General features: G+C 41.6%; 2 protein-coding genes across 10 annotated transcripts in view; both read right to left on the bottom strand.

Moving 5' to 3' along the window:
* Positions 1–16,939, bottom strand: part of LOC112430924 (uncharacterized) — a 193,813-nt gene that overhangs the window by 140,862 nt on the left and 36,012 nt on the right. The gene's annotated exons all lie outside the window — the stretch shown is intronic.
* LOC112430920 (uncharacterized) overlaps positions 1–16,939 on the bottom strand; it is a 54,793-nt gene that overhangs the window by 30,020 nt on the left and 7,834 nt on the right. For 4 of the 9 annotated variants that reach the window (XR_013094843.1, XR_013094841.1, XR_013094845.1 and 1 more), the window contains exons 2-3: positions 4,878–4,983; positions 2,244–4,436 (exon numbers count right to left, since the gene is read on the bottom strand). The exons of 3 other annotated variants lie outside the window; for them this stretch is intronic. Coding sequence is in view for 3 of the 6 variants with exons in the window: in XM_076878447.1 (XP_076734562.1) it covers positions 2,268–4,436; positions 4,878–4,895 (2,187 nt within the window). In the remaining 3 variants the exon portion in view is untranslated. Of the gene's footprint in view, positions 1–7; positions 36–144; positions 4,437–4,877; positions 4,984–16,939 lie in introns of those variants that run through there. 2 more of the 9 variants (XM_076878450.1, XM_076878443.1) reach the window with 2 other exon arrangements.

The raw sequence follows: 16,939 nt of genomic DNA, 5'->3' as shown, positions 1-16,939 counted from the left end.
GGGAAATCCTTCAACAATTTTATCCTGAACGTTGCCTGAAATAAAGAGCATCTCTGCCAACGTCCAATTATATTTTAATGTTTACTGTTGAATTCTCCCAATTCTTTGAATCTTTGGGCTGAAGGAGGGACAATACTCGGTGTATAAATGCTCAATCAACAATCATTTATTTCCATACAATTCAACAGTCAGAGCATTACAACGTCCGGACGGGAGAGATGCTACCAGAGGGTCAGGCACATGTCTCAAAATGGTGACGGGTTGCTCAGCTTTTTATAGTCTCTAGTGGCCCCCAGCTAGTCGTAAAAGCCAAAACATCACATTTTTTCTCTGTTACAGCGCCTAAGTTATGACCTCGGCAGTTGTTTCTCTGCTTTCTGTAAGGTGGGGGTGTGGAATGTGGTCTGTCTATCTCCCCTGTCTTTAGACACAGAGTCTCCTGCTTACAACCTTCTCTTCATGATTCAACAATTAAGCATGTCAAGAAAACAGTGTAACACATTCCCAGCAGATCAAGGATACAGAGTGATGCACATTTATCTAATGAACTAATATGTGAATATGTTCTGTTAACTCAAAAGTATAATGAGAACTAAACTACATACAGCTCACACACTCTATATTAAAGGGTATAATGTGATCTACAGCAGTATTCTAATTCAACTACTTTGATTACATATATAAGGTAACATATAATAACAGAATAATCTAATATTACATTACAACTAGAGCTGGGCGATATGAGATTTTTTCATATCACGATATGTTTTTTTCATTTCAGGCGATAACGATATCTATCACTATATAAGCCAAATAACTATATTTGTAAGATTTAAATGTGCTGTTGCTCACAAGTAAAATGTGAAATAATCAGCAGCTTGTTTTTATTTAAATATTTATTTCCCATAATAAGTTCAACAGGGTAGATGTACTTAAGGAACATGAGACTTTTTCAGATAAATAAAGGCAAATATTGCAAACTACACAAAAGGCAGCCGCTAAAGCGTTTAAGTTTCAAAACAGAACAAACGAAACAGACTACTAAATTGTCAATTCCACTTAGAAACAAAATATTAATTCTAAAAATAAATCTTAGTTTGTTTTACAGAAGAACAGACAAAACTAATTAACTTTTGTCAATATCAAATAAACTGAGAACTAAAAGGAAATTCTCAATCTCTCATTGTTGTATAGCTGAGCTTTTCAAACAGTTTTAACAGTTACTTTAGTCTGACAAAAGCCGAATGACGAATTAGCGCTTCCAGTCAGAGACTGAGGCTACGTCCACACGTACACGGGTATTTTTGAAAACGGAGATTTTCCGTTTCCGTTTTAAAAAATAATCCCGTCCACACATAAAGGCAGAAATGAAGGAAAACGCTGCTATGAACATGCCAAAGCAGCAGGTGGAGCTAGATTCCTAACCGTGCAGAAATGTTGGCCAATCAGAAGTCTAGAAGCCTCGGTGGGAAAAAGTAAACAAAGCTGGGGCATAGAAGCAGAACCGAGTCGTATGTGTGGACTGACAGTAACTGTGTGTATATATGTAAGCATTTAAACACTGCAGAGAGTACAATTAACAGAAACAGTCTTGTAGAAATTCATTTCACCGAAACAATAACGTGGCGCACAGTGTGACGCATGCACCAGTTTATTGTATTTCCAGACTTGCTTTCGGCACAATTTACAGTGCATGCTACTCTGTTTTTTGTCAGACTTGAAATAGCCGAAATACCTTCACACTACGGAACTTCTATGGCTCTTCCGTTCGACAATCTCTCCGGCATTGGAACCATCATCTGTTTTCTCTTCGGTCACGCTCGGTTGATTTTTCTAGTCGGCACACTCATTTCCTCCGCTGGCTGCTTCCCAAACAAACCCACGTGCGGCTTGGCACTTGTGCTGTACGTAACAAGTCACGCGAGGTGACGCTGCGGCTGTGATTGGTTCGGCTCTGCGCTACTTAATTTAGATTGGCTGACCTTTTTTTTTTTTTTTTTTAAGAGGACGAGAGCGGCGAGGTCTATCGCGATAGCTTAATTTCTCTATCGAGTAAAAGTTATATCGCGATACATATCGTTATCGTTCTATCGCCCAGCTCTAATTACAACACTCAGCTTACTGATTGAAAATGAGTCTTCATTTTTCAAAACAGTTCATTCAGTATAACTCCATAAGTTTACTGATCAGACTTGTTCCAAACAATCAGGTTAAAATTACAAGATAAAAAACTAAATACATACCTCACAGTAACTGCACTTGTAGAGTTACTTTCTTGTGTGGATCTGTTGGTGTTTTTTCAGCTGATGTGGAGCTTTAAAAGTCTTCTCACACAGGTCACATTTATAAGGTCTCTCCTCAGTGTGGCTAAACATGTGTCGTCGTAATTGTGCATCGGTTGCAAACAGTTTCCCACACTGATCACAGCAGGAAACATCATTTCCAGTGTGAATCCGTAGGTGATTATTTCGGTACTGTTTGTCACTGAAACTTTTTCCACAAAAGTCGCAGCTGTACGCCTTAATTCCAGAGTGGGTAACTAGATGCCTCTGTAAGTCGCCATTTTGAGCAAAAGCCTTACCACACAACTCAAAACTGTGTGCTTTAAATCCACTGTGGATTAGTTGGTGTTTTTTTAGGCCTCCAGCCAGGGTAAAAGACTTTCCACAAAACTCACAGCTGTAAGGTTTAACTCCACTGTGGATGAGTTTGTGTGTTTTTAAGGTTTGAGCCTGGGTAAAAGACTTTCCACACAAGTCACAGCTGTAAGTTTTAACTCCACTGTGAATGGTGTGGTGTCTTTTTAAGTCTCCAGCCTTGGTAAAAGACTTTCCACACAACTCACAGCTGTAAGCTTTAACTCCACTGTGAATGATTTGGTGTCTTTTTAAGTCTCCTGCCTGGGTGAAAGACTTTCCACACAAGTCACAGCTGTAAGGTTTAACTCCACTGTGGATGATTTGGTGTCTTTTTAAGTCTCCAGCCTGGGTAAAAGACTTTCCACATAACTCGCAGCTGTAAGGTTTAACTCCACTGTGGATGAGTTGGTGTGTTTTTAGGCTTTGAGTCTGGGTAAAAGACTTTCCACACAACTCACAGCTGTAAGGTTTAACTCCACTGTGAATGATTTGGTGTCTTTTTAAGTTTCCAGCCTTGGTAAAAGACTTTCCACAAAACTCACAGCTGTAAGGTTTAACTCCACTGTGAATGATTTGGTGTCTTTTTAAGTCTCCAGCCTGGGTAAAAGACTTTCCACACAAGTCACAGCTATAAGGTTTAAATCCACTGTGGATGATTTGGTGTCTTTTTAAGTCTCCAGCCTGGGTAAAAGACTTTCCACACAACTCACAGCTGTAAGGTTTAACTCCACTGTGGATGACTTGGTGTGTTTTTAGGCTATGAGCCAGGGTAAAAGACTTTCCACACAAGTCACAACTGTACGCTTTAACTCCACTGTGGATGAGTTGGTGAGTTTTTAAGTGTCCAGCCAGGGTAAAAGACTTTCCACACAAGTAACAGCTGTAAGGTTTAACTCCACTGTGGATGAGTTGGTGTTTTTTTAAGTCTCCAGCCAGGGTAAAAGACTTTCCACACAAGTCACAATTGTACGCCTTAATTCCAGAGTGGGTAACTAGATGCCTCTGTAAACTGCTATTTTGAGCAAAAGCCTTACCACATGACTCACAGCTGTGTGCTTTAACTGCACTGTGGATGACTTGGTGTGTTTTTAGGCTATCAGCCCGGGTAAAAGACTTTCCACAAAACTCACAGCTGTAAGGTTTAACTCCACTGTGGATGAGTTGGTGTGTTTTTAAGGTTTTAGCCAGGGTAAAAGACTTTCCACAAAACTCACAGCTGTAAGGTTTAACTCCATTGTGGATGAGTTGGTGTGTTTTTAAGGTTTTAGCCAGGGTAAAAGACTTTCCACACAACCCACAGCTGTAAGGTTTAACTCCAGTGTGAATGGTTTGATGTCTTTTTAAGTCTCCAGCCTTGGTGAAAGACTTTCCACACAAGTCACAGTTGTACGCTTTAAATCCACTGTGGATGAGTTGGTGAGTTTTTAAGTTTCCAGCAAGGGTAAAAGACTTTCCACACAACTCACAGCTGTAAGGTTTAACTCCACTGTGAGTGAGTTGGTGTGTTTTTAAGGTTTGAGCCAGGGTAAACGACTTTCCACAAAACTCACAGCTGTAAGGTTTAACTCCACTGTGCGTGAGTTGGTGTGTTTTTAAGGTTTGAGCCAGGGTAAAAGACTTTCCACACAAGTCACAACTGTACGCTTTAACTCCACTGTGGATGATTTGGTGTCGTTTTAAGTGTCCAGCCAGGGTAAACTCCTTCCCACACTCATCACAGCTGTAGGTTTTCTCCCCCTTTCTTCTGTGAGGTTTGTCGGCCTCCTGAGAGCGCTGACTTCTTGCTCCATGTTGGTCCTGCAGTGACAGAGATACAAACACAGGCAGTGAGTGAAATTCAATCATGGAACAAACTGAAATTGGTGGAATCAGACATGTAAAAAAAAAACACATTGTTGGTGTGTTACCACCACCTTCTGGTGATAGTATCACATTACAATGATGTGCTACAATGAGAGTTGTACAAAATGACACTATTGAAGAAATATTGATCATCAAAGAATCTCTTTTACTTCAGAAAATTTTTTTTAGTTCAACTGATGATATTGTTGTTTCAATGTGTGTAGAGAAAATAAGATCTTTGTATTTTCTTGCAACTTCTGTGGTTTTTGGTTGTGAATGTAGATTCTGTACGTATGGAGGAGCCCAGGATGGAAAAGATAAAGATAACAGGCTTTTAAAAACCGACCAGCTGTACACACAGCTTCAATAACAGTGTAACTGTGATGTTCTTCTCACCATTTGTGTTGGAGTCATTGTTTCCTCTGTAGTGGCTGAGCTGAGTCCAAATGGCTGAAATTGTTCCTCTGCTGCACCACCAGACTCTTCTCTTCCTGTTACTCAGCTGGGACACAAAAAGTATATATATTAGGGGTGCAACGATATTCGTATCGATATTGAACCGTTCCATACAGTGCTTTCGGTTCGGTACGCATATGTATCGAACAATACAACATTTGTAATTTATTTTATCAACTTTCCTTCTGACGATGCTGTCTGTGTGGAGCGCTCAGTGAATCTGCGTTCGACTACTCCGCCTAGGCTGCACTGTCGAGCACAGATCCACTGAGCGCTCAAGACAGACAGCATAGACAGAAGGAAGAGCGCAGGGCACCTCCCCCAACCTCATTCAGATCTGGCGTTTGGAATTATTTTGGTTTTCATGTGACGTATGACCCTGAAGGTAAGCGAGTCATGGACTAAAGTAAAACAGTATGTTGGATGTGCCATGCAATGCTCAATTACATGGGTGGGAACTGGTGTGTTAGCGCAGTTAGCTCGTTAACGTGTTGGCCGTCTAGTAGGGCTGAACGATATATCGCATTTGCGATAATATCGCGACATGATCAAGTGCAATTTTCTAACCGCAAAGGCTGCGATTATACTCTGGACATGTCCAAATTCATGGGCTGCATCCTCCTGAGGCCGCATTTGTAGACCGATTACGTCACAGCGACGTGCCGAAGGCTGTCCAAATTACTACCATATCCCAGAATTCATAGCGCGGCCCAGCCAAACTCCAGTTTTAAAATTACTCATACTAATCTTTCTGGGTCACAAAATAAACTTTTAACATATTTTCAGTGCTTCTAGCACCACATTCGCCTCAGCCATGACAGAGCCAACTTCCACAACCGTGGCTTCCAGGAGGAGGCGGTGTCCACGTCATCACCGCGGCTTACAGCAGCATGAGGTGGGTGACTGTGTGCCGCGTGTTTTTTCTAAGGAGGAAGCTAAAATCAACACAGATTTGCCAGTTCATTGGCCCGGTTATGAAGAGACTGTTCATGTTCATGAAAGGACTAAGACTGACAAGTTACTGCCCAAGTCTTCCACAGAACATCTTATCCCTTTGCACAATTATCTAGCATCTCTGTGTATTGATCATGCCACGACCCATGCTTCTAAGAAGTCAGGCTTCAAGACTGTTTTCACTGGAGATGCTAGCCATGAGGCTCAGCAAAGCCCCTGTGGGACTGAGACCCAGGCCAGGTTATCCAGAGGCTGATTTGGAGGACTAACTTTGCTCTGGACCTCCCAAAGAGCCTGTTGCTGCTTCCATGGGGGTCATTGAGCAGTTTGTGTAGACTCTTCTAGTGTCTGCTGGGGGTTCAGGCGAACCACCCCAGCACTTCACAGCTCCCGCTCCGCCATCAGTTCCTGCTGAGTGCTCTGGAGAGCCCGCCCTGCCGTCTGTGGTTGCCATGCCGTCACCTGCCATGCCTCAGCCAGAGGTTTTCGCACCTGCTCGCCCTGCCACGCCAGCTGGATGTTCAGCCGAGCCCATCCAGCATCCTGCCATGACAGCTAGAGGTTCAGCTGAGCCCGTCCAGCATCCCGCAGCTTCCACGTCTGGTTCTGTCTTGTTACTGATCAAAAAATCGTAAAGTGAGCTTCTCCACATTACAGTGGGCACTGGAGAACATCATCTATGTGGGACACAATTAGATAGTAAGTCCTAAGTCCCTTGTCTAAAAGGATTCAGCAAGGTAATCCATTCTAAATTCTTCTCGATGCATGCTCAATCATTCAGGTATGTAAATCTCAAAAAGTTGATTCTGTTCATCTGGACGTAGTGTTTTCAGTGGGAGAAACGTTTCGTCACTCATCCAAGTGACTTCTTCAGTCTCAGCTGACTGCAGGTTTCCCCAATCTTATAAACAGTAACTAGAACCACTGAAGGAACAATGGGCTGGTAGGTCAGTTCCTTCATCATAATTATGTAAATTCTCATGACCACTGATCAAAGACCACTGATCAATGGCCATGAGTACCATTCACAGAGAGTTGGGGAATGGCTGCAATCACAGCATTGTAAGATGGCAAAAGATGTCCCCTTAGTCCCCCTCCGCGATTCAGAGATGGTCTTTCCCTTCTCATGTAGATGGCCTCCTTGACGCCACGCTCAAACTTGCGTTCCTCCCTGTCCAGGATGTGTACATCCTCATCAGTGAAAGAGTGTCTACTGGCCTGTAGGTGTTGTGGAGGCAGATTTTTCTTCTCATGTATTAATCACATATTTAATCATATCACATTAGTTATAGAAATATCACTTTCTCACTTTACTATAGCACTGAGCTCAGCAGTACGGCCGGGATCCAGGTTTTGATTGCATGATTTTTTTTTTCCTCTTTCAGAAATATGGAACAGAAAACATGGAGTATGAAGTGTGTAGAAACTGAGGAATGCAGTAAAGAGAAGTGTGTTTGTGTGTGTCTGTAAGAAGTGATGGAAAGAGATGTGTTAAAATATGGATAGAAGAATAAGAGAGGGAAAGTGTTATTGAGCAGTGATGAAAATGATATTATAAGTGTCTCAGTCTGTTATTACAGGTTACTACGGAACTGGATCAATGTCCACCATGGCATAGCAGCCAGAGCAAAATGATAGATTAACATAATTGGAACCACACCGAGCCTGTGTTTTGGTTGAATATTATTCAGCTTCATCCCCATGTATATCTTACACTAAAGAACAAGCTTCGAGGACAATCAATGTCTCCCAAAAGACAAATGCAGTTCGAGAGCAAAGGCGTCGGTTTCAAGAGTCAACAAGGTGAACAGACAGCAGCACTGCCCTAAATCTTAAACCTTAAAGGGTTCAGCAGCACATACAAATGTCATCGTAGACGGAAGCATACGCTCCCAATCACAAGCCGAGAGGTTCACCAAATTCAAATCAAATTCAAATTTTATTTGTCACATACACAGTCATACACAGTACGATATGCAGTGAAATGCTTAGACAACTGCTCGTGACCTAAAGAAAAAAAGACTATGAAGACTTTTCCAGCTTTGTGTGTCTGTTAAAACGCTTTTTACAAATCCTGCTGGAATATGTCTGGTTACATCTGCAGTCAAAGTAAGATGGAAATAATTGAACAAGCGAGCAAACCATCAACTTCTCCCAGCATGCCGAGCTAATGATTAGTAGGTGTTTTTTTCCAAACACCCTCTCAACCTTCTCTCAACGTGATCACAATAAACTGTGAACAGACACCGAGGAGAGCAGCCGAAGACTTCATTCAGGAGGTGTTGAAGTACTCCGACTTCGGGGGCACTACTGAGCCGACAATGGAGTTAGGCATGTTGAACTGGGCTCACGCCTGTCTAGCTTATATTTTAACAATTCCAAGCCCCTTTTAAAGGATAATTTAAACGAACTATCACTCCCCCTAACACCTGTGACCGACGGGGAAAAACGGACCAGTGGTTACAACCGGAAGGGCATCTAAACCCGAGGGGCCAGCATACTTATACTTAAGCAAGTGGGAGCTCGTCGCCTAGCTTGTCGCCTAGCTCGCAGTCAGGAAACGCAATGGAGTATGAAGGTCTGAAATCGGACATCCTGTCCTCTCTTAAAGATGATATCTCTACGATTATCAGGTAAGTACTGACAAGTCCGCTTGCAGAGGATTTCGACTACCTCAAGTACAAATTAAGAGAAGTTAAGACGGAGATTGCTAACAACACAGCAGCAGTCCGCTCAGAAATTAACAACGTCAAGTCCGCTACTAGCGACCTGAAAGAGGGTTTATCATTATGGTCGGAGAAGGTTGTCAGCCTCCAAGAGACGGCTGCAGGATTACAGACTGAGCTGGCTTGCTTAAAAGAAAAGAATGGAGATATGGAGTCAAGAATGCGGAGGTGCAATATTCATATTGTGGGTGTTGCGGAGGATGCTGGTTCCAGCTCGACCAGCTCAGTTTCTACTCTATTGAAAGATGTTCTGTAACTGGATGAAGAAATCCTGGTGGACCGCTCACATAGAGACCTTGCTCCCAGAAGATCTAACGGGAAACCTCGAGTTATCATCGCCAAACTCCATTACTACCAAGACTGCGTCAATGTGCTACGGCAGGCCCGGGAGCGGTGCAACACAAGGGGAACCCTGTGGCCATCTTTCCTGATTACACCGCGAGCATTGCCAAAGCTTGCTCCGCTTTTAAGGACGTGAGGAATCTGCTTCGAGGGCGTCAAGATGTCCGCTACGGAATAATGTTTCCAGAGAGACTGTGTATATCTTTTAGGGGCGAGAGTAAGGAGTTTCTGGATCCAGAGAAGGCAATGGTGTACGTGAAAAACGGCATCTTACCAAGTGAAACTGCCGGGTGAAGTTCCCCTCCTGACTGAATTGTTTCTAGCCAGTCGCAGATGATGAGGCTTCGCAAGACACAGGGTTTGGTGCACAGTAGAGCTGGGCGATATAAGATTTTTTCATATCACGATATTTTTTTTCATTCCAGGCGATAACGATATCTATCACGATATAAGCCAAATAACTATATTTGTAAGATTTAAATGTGCCGTTGCTCACAAGTAAAATGTGAAATAATCAGCAGCTTGTTTTTATTTAAATATTTATTTCCCATAATAAGTTCATCCATTAAGCGGACGTGAATGGATGGATGAAGTTCAACAGGGTAGATGTACTTAAGGAACATGAGAGCAGACCAACATAGAGTGAAGAATGGTTGGGTTGGCCACACATTCCATTCCAACTTTAACTCTGAAGAGGATTGGATATCCTTATTGGTAAAAGCATCCCTTTTGCTGTATCAAGCATTTTATTTGATCCCGTGGGCCGTTATATTATTGTTGCTGGCCAACTTTATGGACTCAGACTAATTTTAGCCAGCATTTATGCTCCAAACTGGGATGATGAAAACTTCTTTGTCAATTTACTCTCAGAAATTGCAGATATGATAACATACAATCTCATCTTAGCTGTGCTTTCTAGCCTAGACCGATGGTCTAATAAGGATACTCCTAAATCAAAACCCACAGAAATTATTACATGCTTTTTCCAATCCCACGGCGTTGTTGCCTTTTGGCGTTTTCATAACCTTTCATCAAGGGCATACTGCTACTACTCTCCTGTCCACAAAACATTCTCTCGGATAGATTTTTTTCTTTTATTGATAAACGTGCTCTTCCACTGGTTGAAACTTGCAATTATCAATCTATTGTTATTTCAGACCATGCTCCCCTAGTGATGAGAATGCACATCCCTGGTGCCAATCGCATATACTGCCCCTGGAGTTTTAATCCTCTTTTACTCTCTAATGAAGCATTCATGAATTTTAGAAAATCTGAGATTAGAGACTTTCTTGAACAAAACCAGACCCCTGGGATGTCTATTTCAGTCATATGGGAGTCACTGAAAGCCTATCTTCGGGGTCAAATTATCTCATTTTCAGTAGCAAGAAAAAAAGCTGACACTGAGCACTTGAAACAGCTATTATATGATATTTTGTGGTTAGATATAAACTACAGTCACTCACCATCGGAAAGCACCCTTAAAGAACGTCAGACCCTCAAAATGAAATTTGATCTTATTTCAATACAGCAAGTGGAGCAACCTATCCTAAAGTCTAGACGTACTTTCTATCATCCAAACAGTTCATCTCTGAAATAGCTGATGAACAGGGCCTAAAGCATACAGACCACGCAGAAATCAACTCCTGCTTCCATCAATTTTACTCTTATTTATATACCGCAGAATCACGCCAAGATGAGTCTGCTATGGACAGTTTCCTTAGTTACCTCAGTATAACCACAGTTGACCCGAAACTGGTTACTGAACTCGAAAGGGACCTCTCTATCCAGGAGGTCATGATGGCGATTGGTGGAATGCAAAGTGGCAAGTAGGGCTGCCACGATTTGTCGACTAGTCACGATTACGTCGACTATCAAAATCGTCGACGACTGACTTAATAGTCGACGTGTCGTTTGAAGCTTTGTAAGATCGCAAAAGACGCAGGAATAAGTAGCAGGATTTAAGAGTGTAATAACGGACTGAAACAGAAGATGGCAGCACTGCATGTACAAGGATGCCAGCTGCCGTTAAACCCCGAAGAAGAAGAAGCAGCTGTGTCCCAGAATTCATAGCGCGGCCCAGCTTAGTTTCCAACAATGGCGGTAGCTAGTTAGTTTTAATATTACTCTTATTATTCTTTCTGGGTCACAAAATAAACGTTTAACATATTTTCAGGCGAGAATGTATCTGTGTAAACCTCAAATATCTGCTCAGTTTATCAGGACACCACATATTTTCAAAAGCGCTCCGACGTTTTCGGAGACGTCTGTTACCCACTAGCTCGATAGCTAGCCGGGGGCTAGGTCACTAGCGCCGTGAGAACACCGGACTCCCGGCAAATTGTTTTCAAACCCACCGCCGTCTTTCGCGACTCAGGTTAAATATATATGAGTCACTTAGATAAATTAAAAATGTTGTTGTTTGGCTTTTTTTTTTTTTTTGTATTTTATTTGTTCCTGAGTAAATCGGTTTGGCTGAGATTAAAGTTATAGTTTTTACACAGCTGAATAAACGTCAAGCAGACAGCTGATTATCAGAAGTGTGAGATGCTGGAGAATATACTCCGGTGTCCTGTTATATTTTAGATAGCAAGGATTTTATTAAACTTTACCAAAACAATCTGCAAATTTCATTAAAATTGAATAAACTATCATCTTGTCTTCATTTTTAGTTAGCACCTTAAAAGCTTAAAGCTGTAAGCTAATGATAGTTATATAAGAGCAGATGCTGCTGGTGCAATAAACTGTAGTTTTACGTCCAGTGGATGATGATCTGATTAGTCGACTAATCGCATAAATAATCGGTGACTAGTCGACTATCAAAATAATCGTTTGTGGCAGCCCTAGTGGCAAGTCCCCTGGACCAGATGGATTTTTGATGACATTTTCTAACGAACTTGCACCACTTCTGCTGTCAGTCTTTTTGGAGTCCTATTCATCTGGCACTCTCCCTCCAACTATGAGAGAAGGGTTTTTTTCATCCATCCATTCGCTTCCGCTTATCCTTTTCAGGGTCGCGGGGGGCGCTGGAGCCTATCCCAGCTGTCATAGGGCGAAAGGCGGGGTACACCCTGGACAGGTCGCCAGTCTGTCGCAGGGCTAACACACAGGGACAGACAACCATTCACACTCACATTCACATTCACACCTAGTGGCAATTTGGATTATGATTGTGATGGTTCTGTTCTCTTTGTGATTACAGGAGCTGCCCTCAGGTTCAGACCTCAGCACCAGTCAATGACAGCAGACAGATCATCCAACATGTTCACATGTTAACTGCAAAATTAACTGATGAAAACAGTACAAAGGTTAAAGTACCACATGTGCTGTCAGTGAAAGCTGCAGCTGTTTTATTGATAAAGTCAAAGACAAAAAGTCAAAAGGATTAATCACCCATGTATAGGGATGGGTACCGGTGTCTGGTGCCATGATGGCACCGGTTCTGACATAAACGGTAGTAACCAGACCGAAAAGCAGCGCACATTTCGGTGCTTTATTTCGGTGCTTTTTTTTCCTGAGCTGTGATACACTTCTAGCCAATCATTTTACGTTTCCCAGGATAGTAGGCGGGGCCAGGTACGTACGTTCAGTTAGAGCAGAGCTACAGATTAAAAATGTCCAAGGCGAAGCGGTCAAAAGTCTGGCTGTACTTCACAGCAAAATATGCAAACTCAGCAGCAACAAGTGCTTTAAGCTGATACTGTGATACTGTCAAAGGAGGTAACACCTCGAATCCGATGAAGCACCTGGCGACGCATAGCGTTTTTTTAAAAGCCGAGAAATGCGCCGTATTTGATAGCTTGCTGCGAGACCTCACACTGTGCACGTTGGGTGGGTTGCCAGTTATCGGACCCGGAGCAACATCCCCCAAAAACCCGAAGAATAGAGTCCTGGCCCCTAGCCCTGCCAGTGTAGCAGAAATGATGAGGATGATGATGGCAGCAGAAGCCGTTCTTCTCTGCGTGAGTCGCTTAATGTTGTTCGAGTGTAATTTACGTTAAGTAGGCTAACCACGTTACTACATTAATGCATGTAAGGTGAACTAGCAAACATCATCATAGCTACATGCGGCTGTCTTCTTGTTTGATGGCAGATACTCCCTTCACCCTGGACAAAAAGGCTAAAATGACCAAAGAAAAAGAGGGAAACTGTTAAACATGAGAGGTTTTTGGACAAGGTTTGTGTGTTTTTTTTCCATTGTTTAAGCACTGCTTCCAGCCAAGAGTGATACCATATATGCCCCATAGCTGCAGAAAAGGCTAACATTGTTATCTTTTTACAAAAAACAGCTGAACATGAGAGGTTTTTGGACAAAGTTTGTGTTCTCCATTCTTTAAGCACCGGTTCGATCACCGGCACCGTTTCAAAAGTACCGATTTGGCACCGGTATCGGATAAAACCTAAACGATACCCATCCCTACCCATGTAACTGTGTCACTATATATCCGCATTAACATAGCCGTGTTTGGTGTTTCAGAGAGCTGCTGATCTCAGACCTGCACAGCTTCCATTTTAAACACTTGATGTACTCAGCTGCATGAAGAGCACATTTGAGTTTCTCTGACACAATTAAATAAAACCTGATGGAGGTCAAAGGTCGTCACTATAAACTTGTCATCTGGAATTCTTTCCGTTTTTTTTGCCGATAATGTGTTATTTACCATAAAGTGATTCAGAGTTATTTATACCAGAGTAACCAGAGAGGATAACATATTTTTAAATATACAACTTTCTACAGGACTGAATATAATATCTTTATGTAAATGTCCGGAGACTCTGGAGAGTATCCGAGTATTTATGACGTTACACAAACCAAAAGTCTCCATCACAGTGTTCATGAAGATGAGGAGTGCTGAAGATTTCCCAGTGAGGGAGCTGCTGGTGAAGATGATGAGTTCCGCTTGATCAATGCCATGAGCTTCGGTCTTCCTGGTGTTTCTTGAATGAAGCCTCTATGGGCAGAAATCTGTGCCATCAGAAACTGAATATGAATAAGTTAAATTTGAATTTGAATTGCTCAGATTGAATCTGAATTGTAACTTGAATAAATGCTTTTAAAAACTGAATATGAATTATCCTAATTTGAAATTCAATTTATTGGATTGAAAATGATCATCACTAAATTGAAATTTAATTTTATATTTTGAAAACGAATTAATTGGCTTTGAAACCGCATTTTATCCTTTAAAAATTCAGCTTTCGAATAATTTCAGATTCACTTCTCACCATTCAGTTTCAGTTCTACAATTCAATTTCAGTTCCAAAATTCAGTTTTTTGGGATTTACATCCGGTTCCGGTTCAAGAGTAGTCAAGTGCAGATTAATAGAACTACGTTTTACTAGCGGACCGAAAGTGTTACCGATGGGAATCTACAGCGTCTTGAGCTGAATTAAGACTTCAGAAGTCATTCGTCATGTCGAATGACCAGCGGATAAACTCTCAGGTTAGTAATAAATGAATTACATGTATAGAAACAAGCGTCATGTTAACAAATGATAGCCATACAGTAACTTTTATGCTTATTGTAGCTGTTAGCTAAAAATGCTAATTTAGCGTAGTTTGCCCTGAATTCAGCTTTAACAAACAAATATGATCAACTGTTTCTAGTAGAATTCCAAAGTTGTCATCTTGTACCCTCTCAGAGCCCTGTATGCTTGCAGAGACCCCTACAGTAGGGAAACATGCAAAACGGTGTCCAAACCTTTGTATTTTAGCTTTATTTATGTATTTAGCTTTATTATTTATTTATGTCACACAATATTCGAAGCACATAGCCCACACTGTGGGAATTTACGACTGTGCATAAATCCTCCTAATATTGGTATGATCTGAGCTCAGACACTGACTCGCATGGGGGGAGCTGCAGCCTGTGATGCGAGTGAGCTGATGGAGAAACGCAGCCAACCAGACAGAGGAGAACTAAAGTTCAACCAGGTACCAAAGCAAATCATTCGTACTGTACAAATAATGTAAATATGACGGTGTATCACAAAAGATTGATATCAAACTGATCGCTTGACCCATATTACGTTACTTGCTCTTCAAGTGAATCAACAAATGGCGAAATGAAAAGCCGATCAACAACAATGCTGTTTCTTTAGAGAGTCTTAGCTTACATGTGTGTTTATTTCATTTTTTCAGTTGTTACCCTCCACGGCTAAATAAATCGGTTTCAGTTATGTACTGAAATATAAGAATGGATATAAGGGGCTTCTTTCAAAGAAAAAACTCTGGTAGATGTTATTTTATATATTATGCTTTGTATGTTGTTCAGTATATCTATGCAAAACAAGAGGAACTTCAATACACAGCAGTATATTCACAGTTTAAACCAGATATTTACATACACTTTGTGGAAAACAGAAGAACATTTTTTTTACTGTACAACATCAATTTAGAGTAAACTTGTTTTGTTTTGGATAAATAAGTATTGAAATATATTTTGAATTAATTAAATGTCAGAATAAAGAGAGACAGAGCTGTCTATTTTTTATCACTTTCATCATATTTAGGAGTACATATACACTAAGTTTATTGTTAATTAATAAGAAAACTGCAGACGATTCCATTCTGAGCTGAAGAAGCTTCTGATAGGTTAGTAGAGTCCATGTGAGTAAATTGGTGGCACAGCTGTGGATGCATATCACTTGCACCTCCGAGACCTGTCATTTGACATTTTCTACCTATAAGACCCAGAGAGTTGTCAAATGACTGGTAGGCTTTTGGCTTCAGCGAAGTGGAAGCTAAATTGGCTAGTCATTCATATGTTAATTAGGCTGTTACCTAGGAATTCTGGAGGGAGGGGAGTGGGGGTGAGTGATTGAGGGGGTGGGGGAGCTGCTAAAAGCTGTGAACTTCCCTTTTGTGTTTCATCTTGATGCATTCTCAATCATCCAGGGAAATAAATCTCCAAAAGTCACCAACTTGGAGTGTTTCAGTTTGCCGTCTTAGGGAGAAATCAACACACGTGGGTGTATGTCCTTTGTTGCTGAGATTTATTGATAAAAACAGAACAAAAAACCAACCATTTGTACACATTTTTACAAATAATAATAAAAAGTGAGTGAGTGAGTACATTTCAACATTCAAAGGAGGAGATACTGGAATTATAATTAGTATCTATGCATGCATTTGTGATTTTGTTTGACCTTCCCATTGCTCACAATTTGAATTTGTTCACACTGCAGATGAGGAGACTGCTTCTCTGCAATCACTTCAATCAGCAATCCTGGCACTGCCAAGGTGTCTGTAGTCTGCATTTACCACATGTATATCTGTTGCAGTGAACACATCGCACAGTGGCACGATTGTATCATATATATACCCACTTGTGACACACCCCAGTGCCACAGTGGCACGGACACAACCCTCCACACTGAGCCCTGGAAAAAGAGCCACATGTCAGGTCAAACACAACTGCAAGAGCAATCGTGCCACAAGTTGTTGAACAGGATTACAGTCTGTTTATAGCAAAGTATGCCTGTAGCACTGCATCTGTGTACACCCAGTGTAACGAGAGCCCTGTCTCCGCAGTCTGATGCGTGATGTGTGAAGGGTCCGGGCTGTGAGGATTATGGCAGTGATGACTTTTCCCAGGAGAAGCTGGGACCCTGTTTACTAGAAGGTTTTAAAATTTCTGTACTTTTAGGTGACAGGAGACATGTGGCCTGGTCAAAACACAGAGAGCTGCACTCTAAAAGATCTTTAAACATAGTAAACATACCTTGTGTGCCACAGATTGCTCCCAAACACGAGGGGACAAGTAATACCTCTAAAACACTTAAGTTGGCTTTATTAAACGTTAGATCTTTAGCTGGGAAAACATTTTTAATTAATGATTTAATCACTGAGCACAGCCTTGATTTTATGTTTTTAACTGAAACTTGGTTGGACCAAAGTAACAGTGGAGCTGTTCTCATCGAGACGACCCCTCCTAACTACAGTTTTATCAGTGAGGTCAGGGCGAGCAGGAGAGGAGGAGG

Source organism: Maylandia zebra, linkage group LG3 (genome assembly GCF_041146795.1).
Source record: "Maylandia zebra isolate NMK-2024a linkage group LG3, Mzebra_GT3a, whole genome shotgun sequence".
Taxonomy (NCBI): domain Eukaryota; kingdom Metazoa; phylum Chordata; class Actinopteri; order Cichliformes; family Cichlidae; genus Maylandia; species Maylandia zebra.
This window is presented reverse-complemented; position numbering and strand designations above follow the sequence as displayed.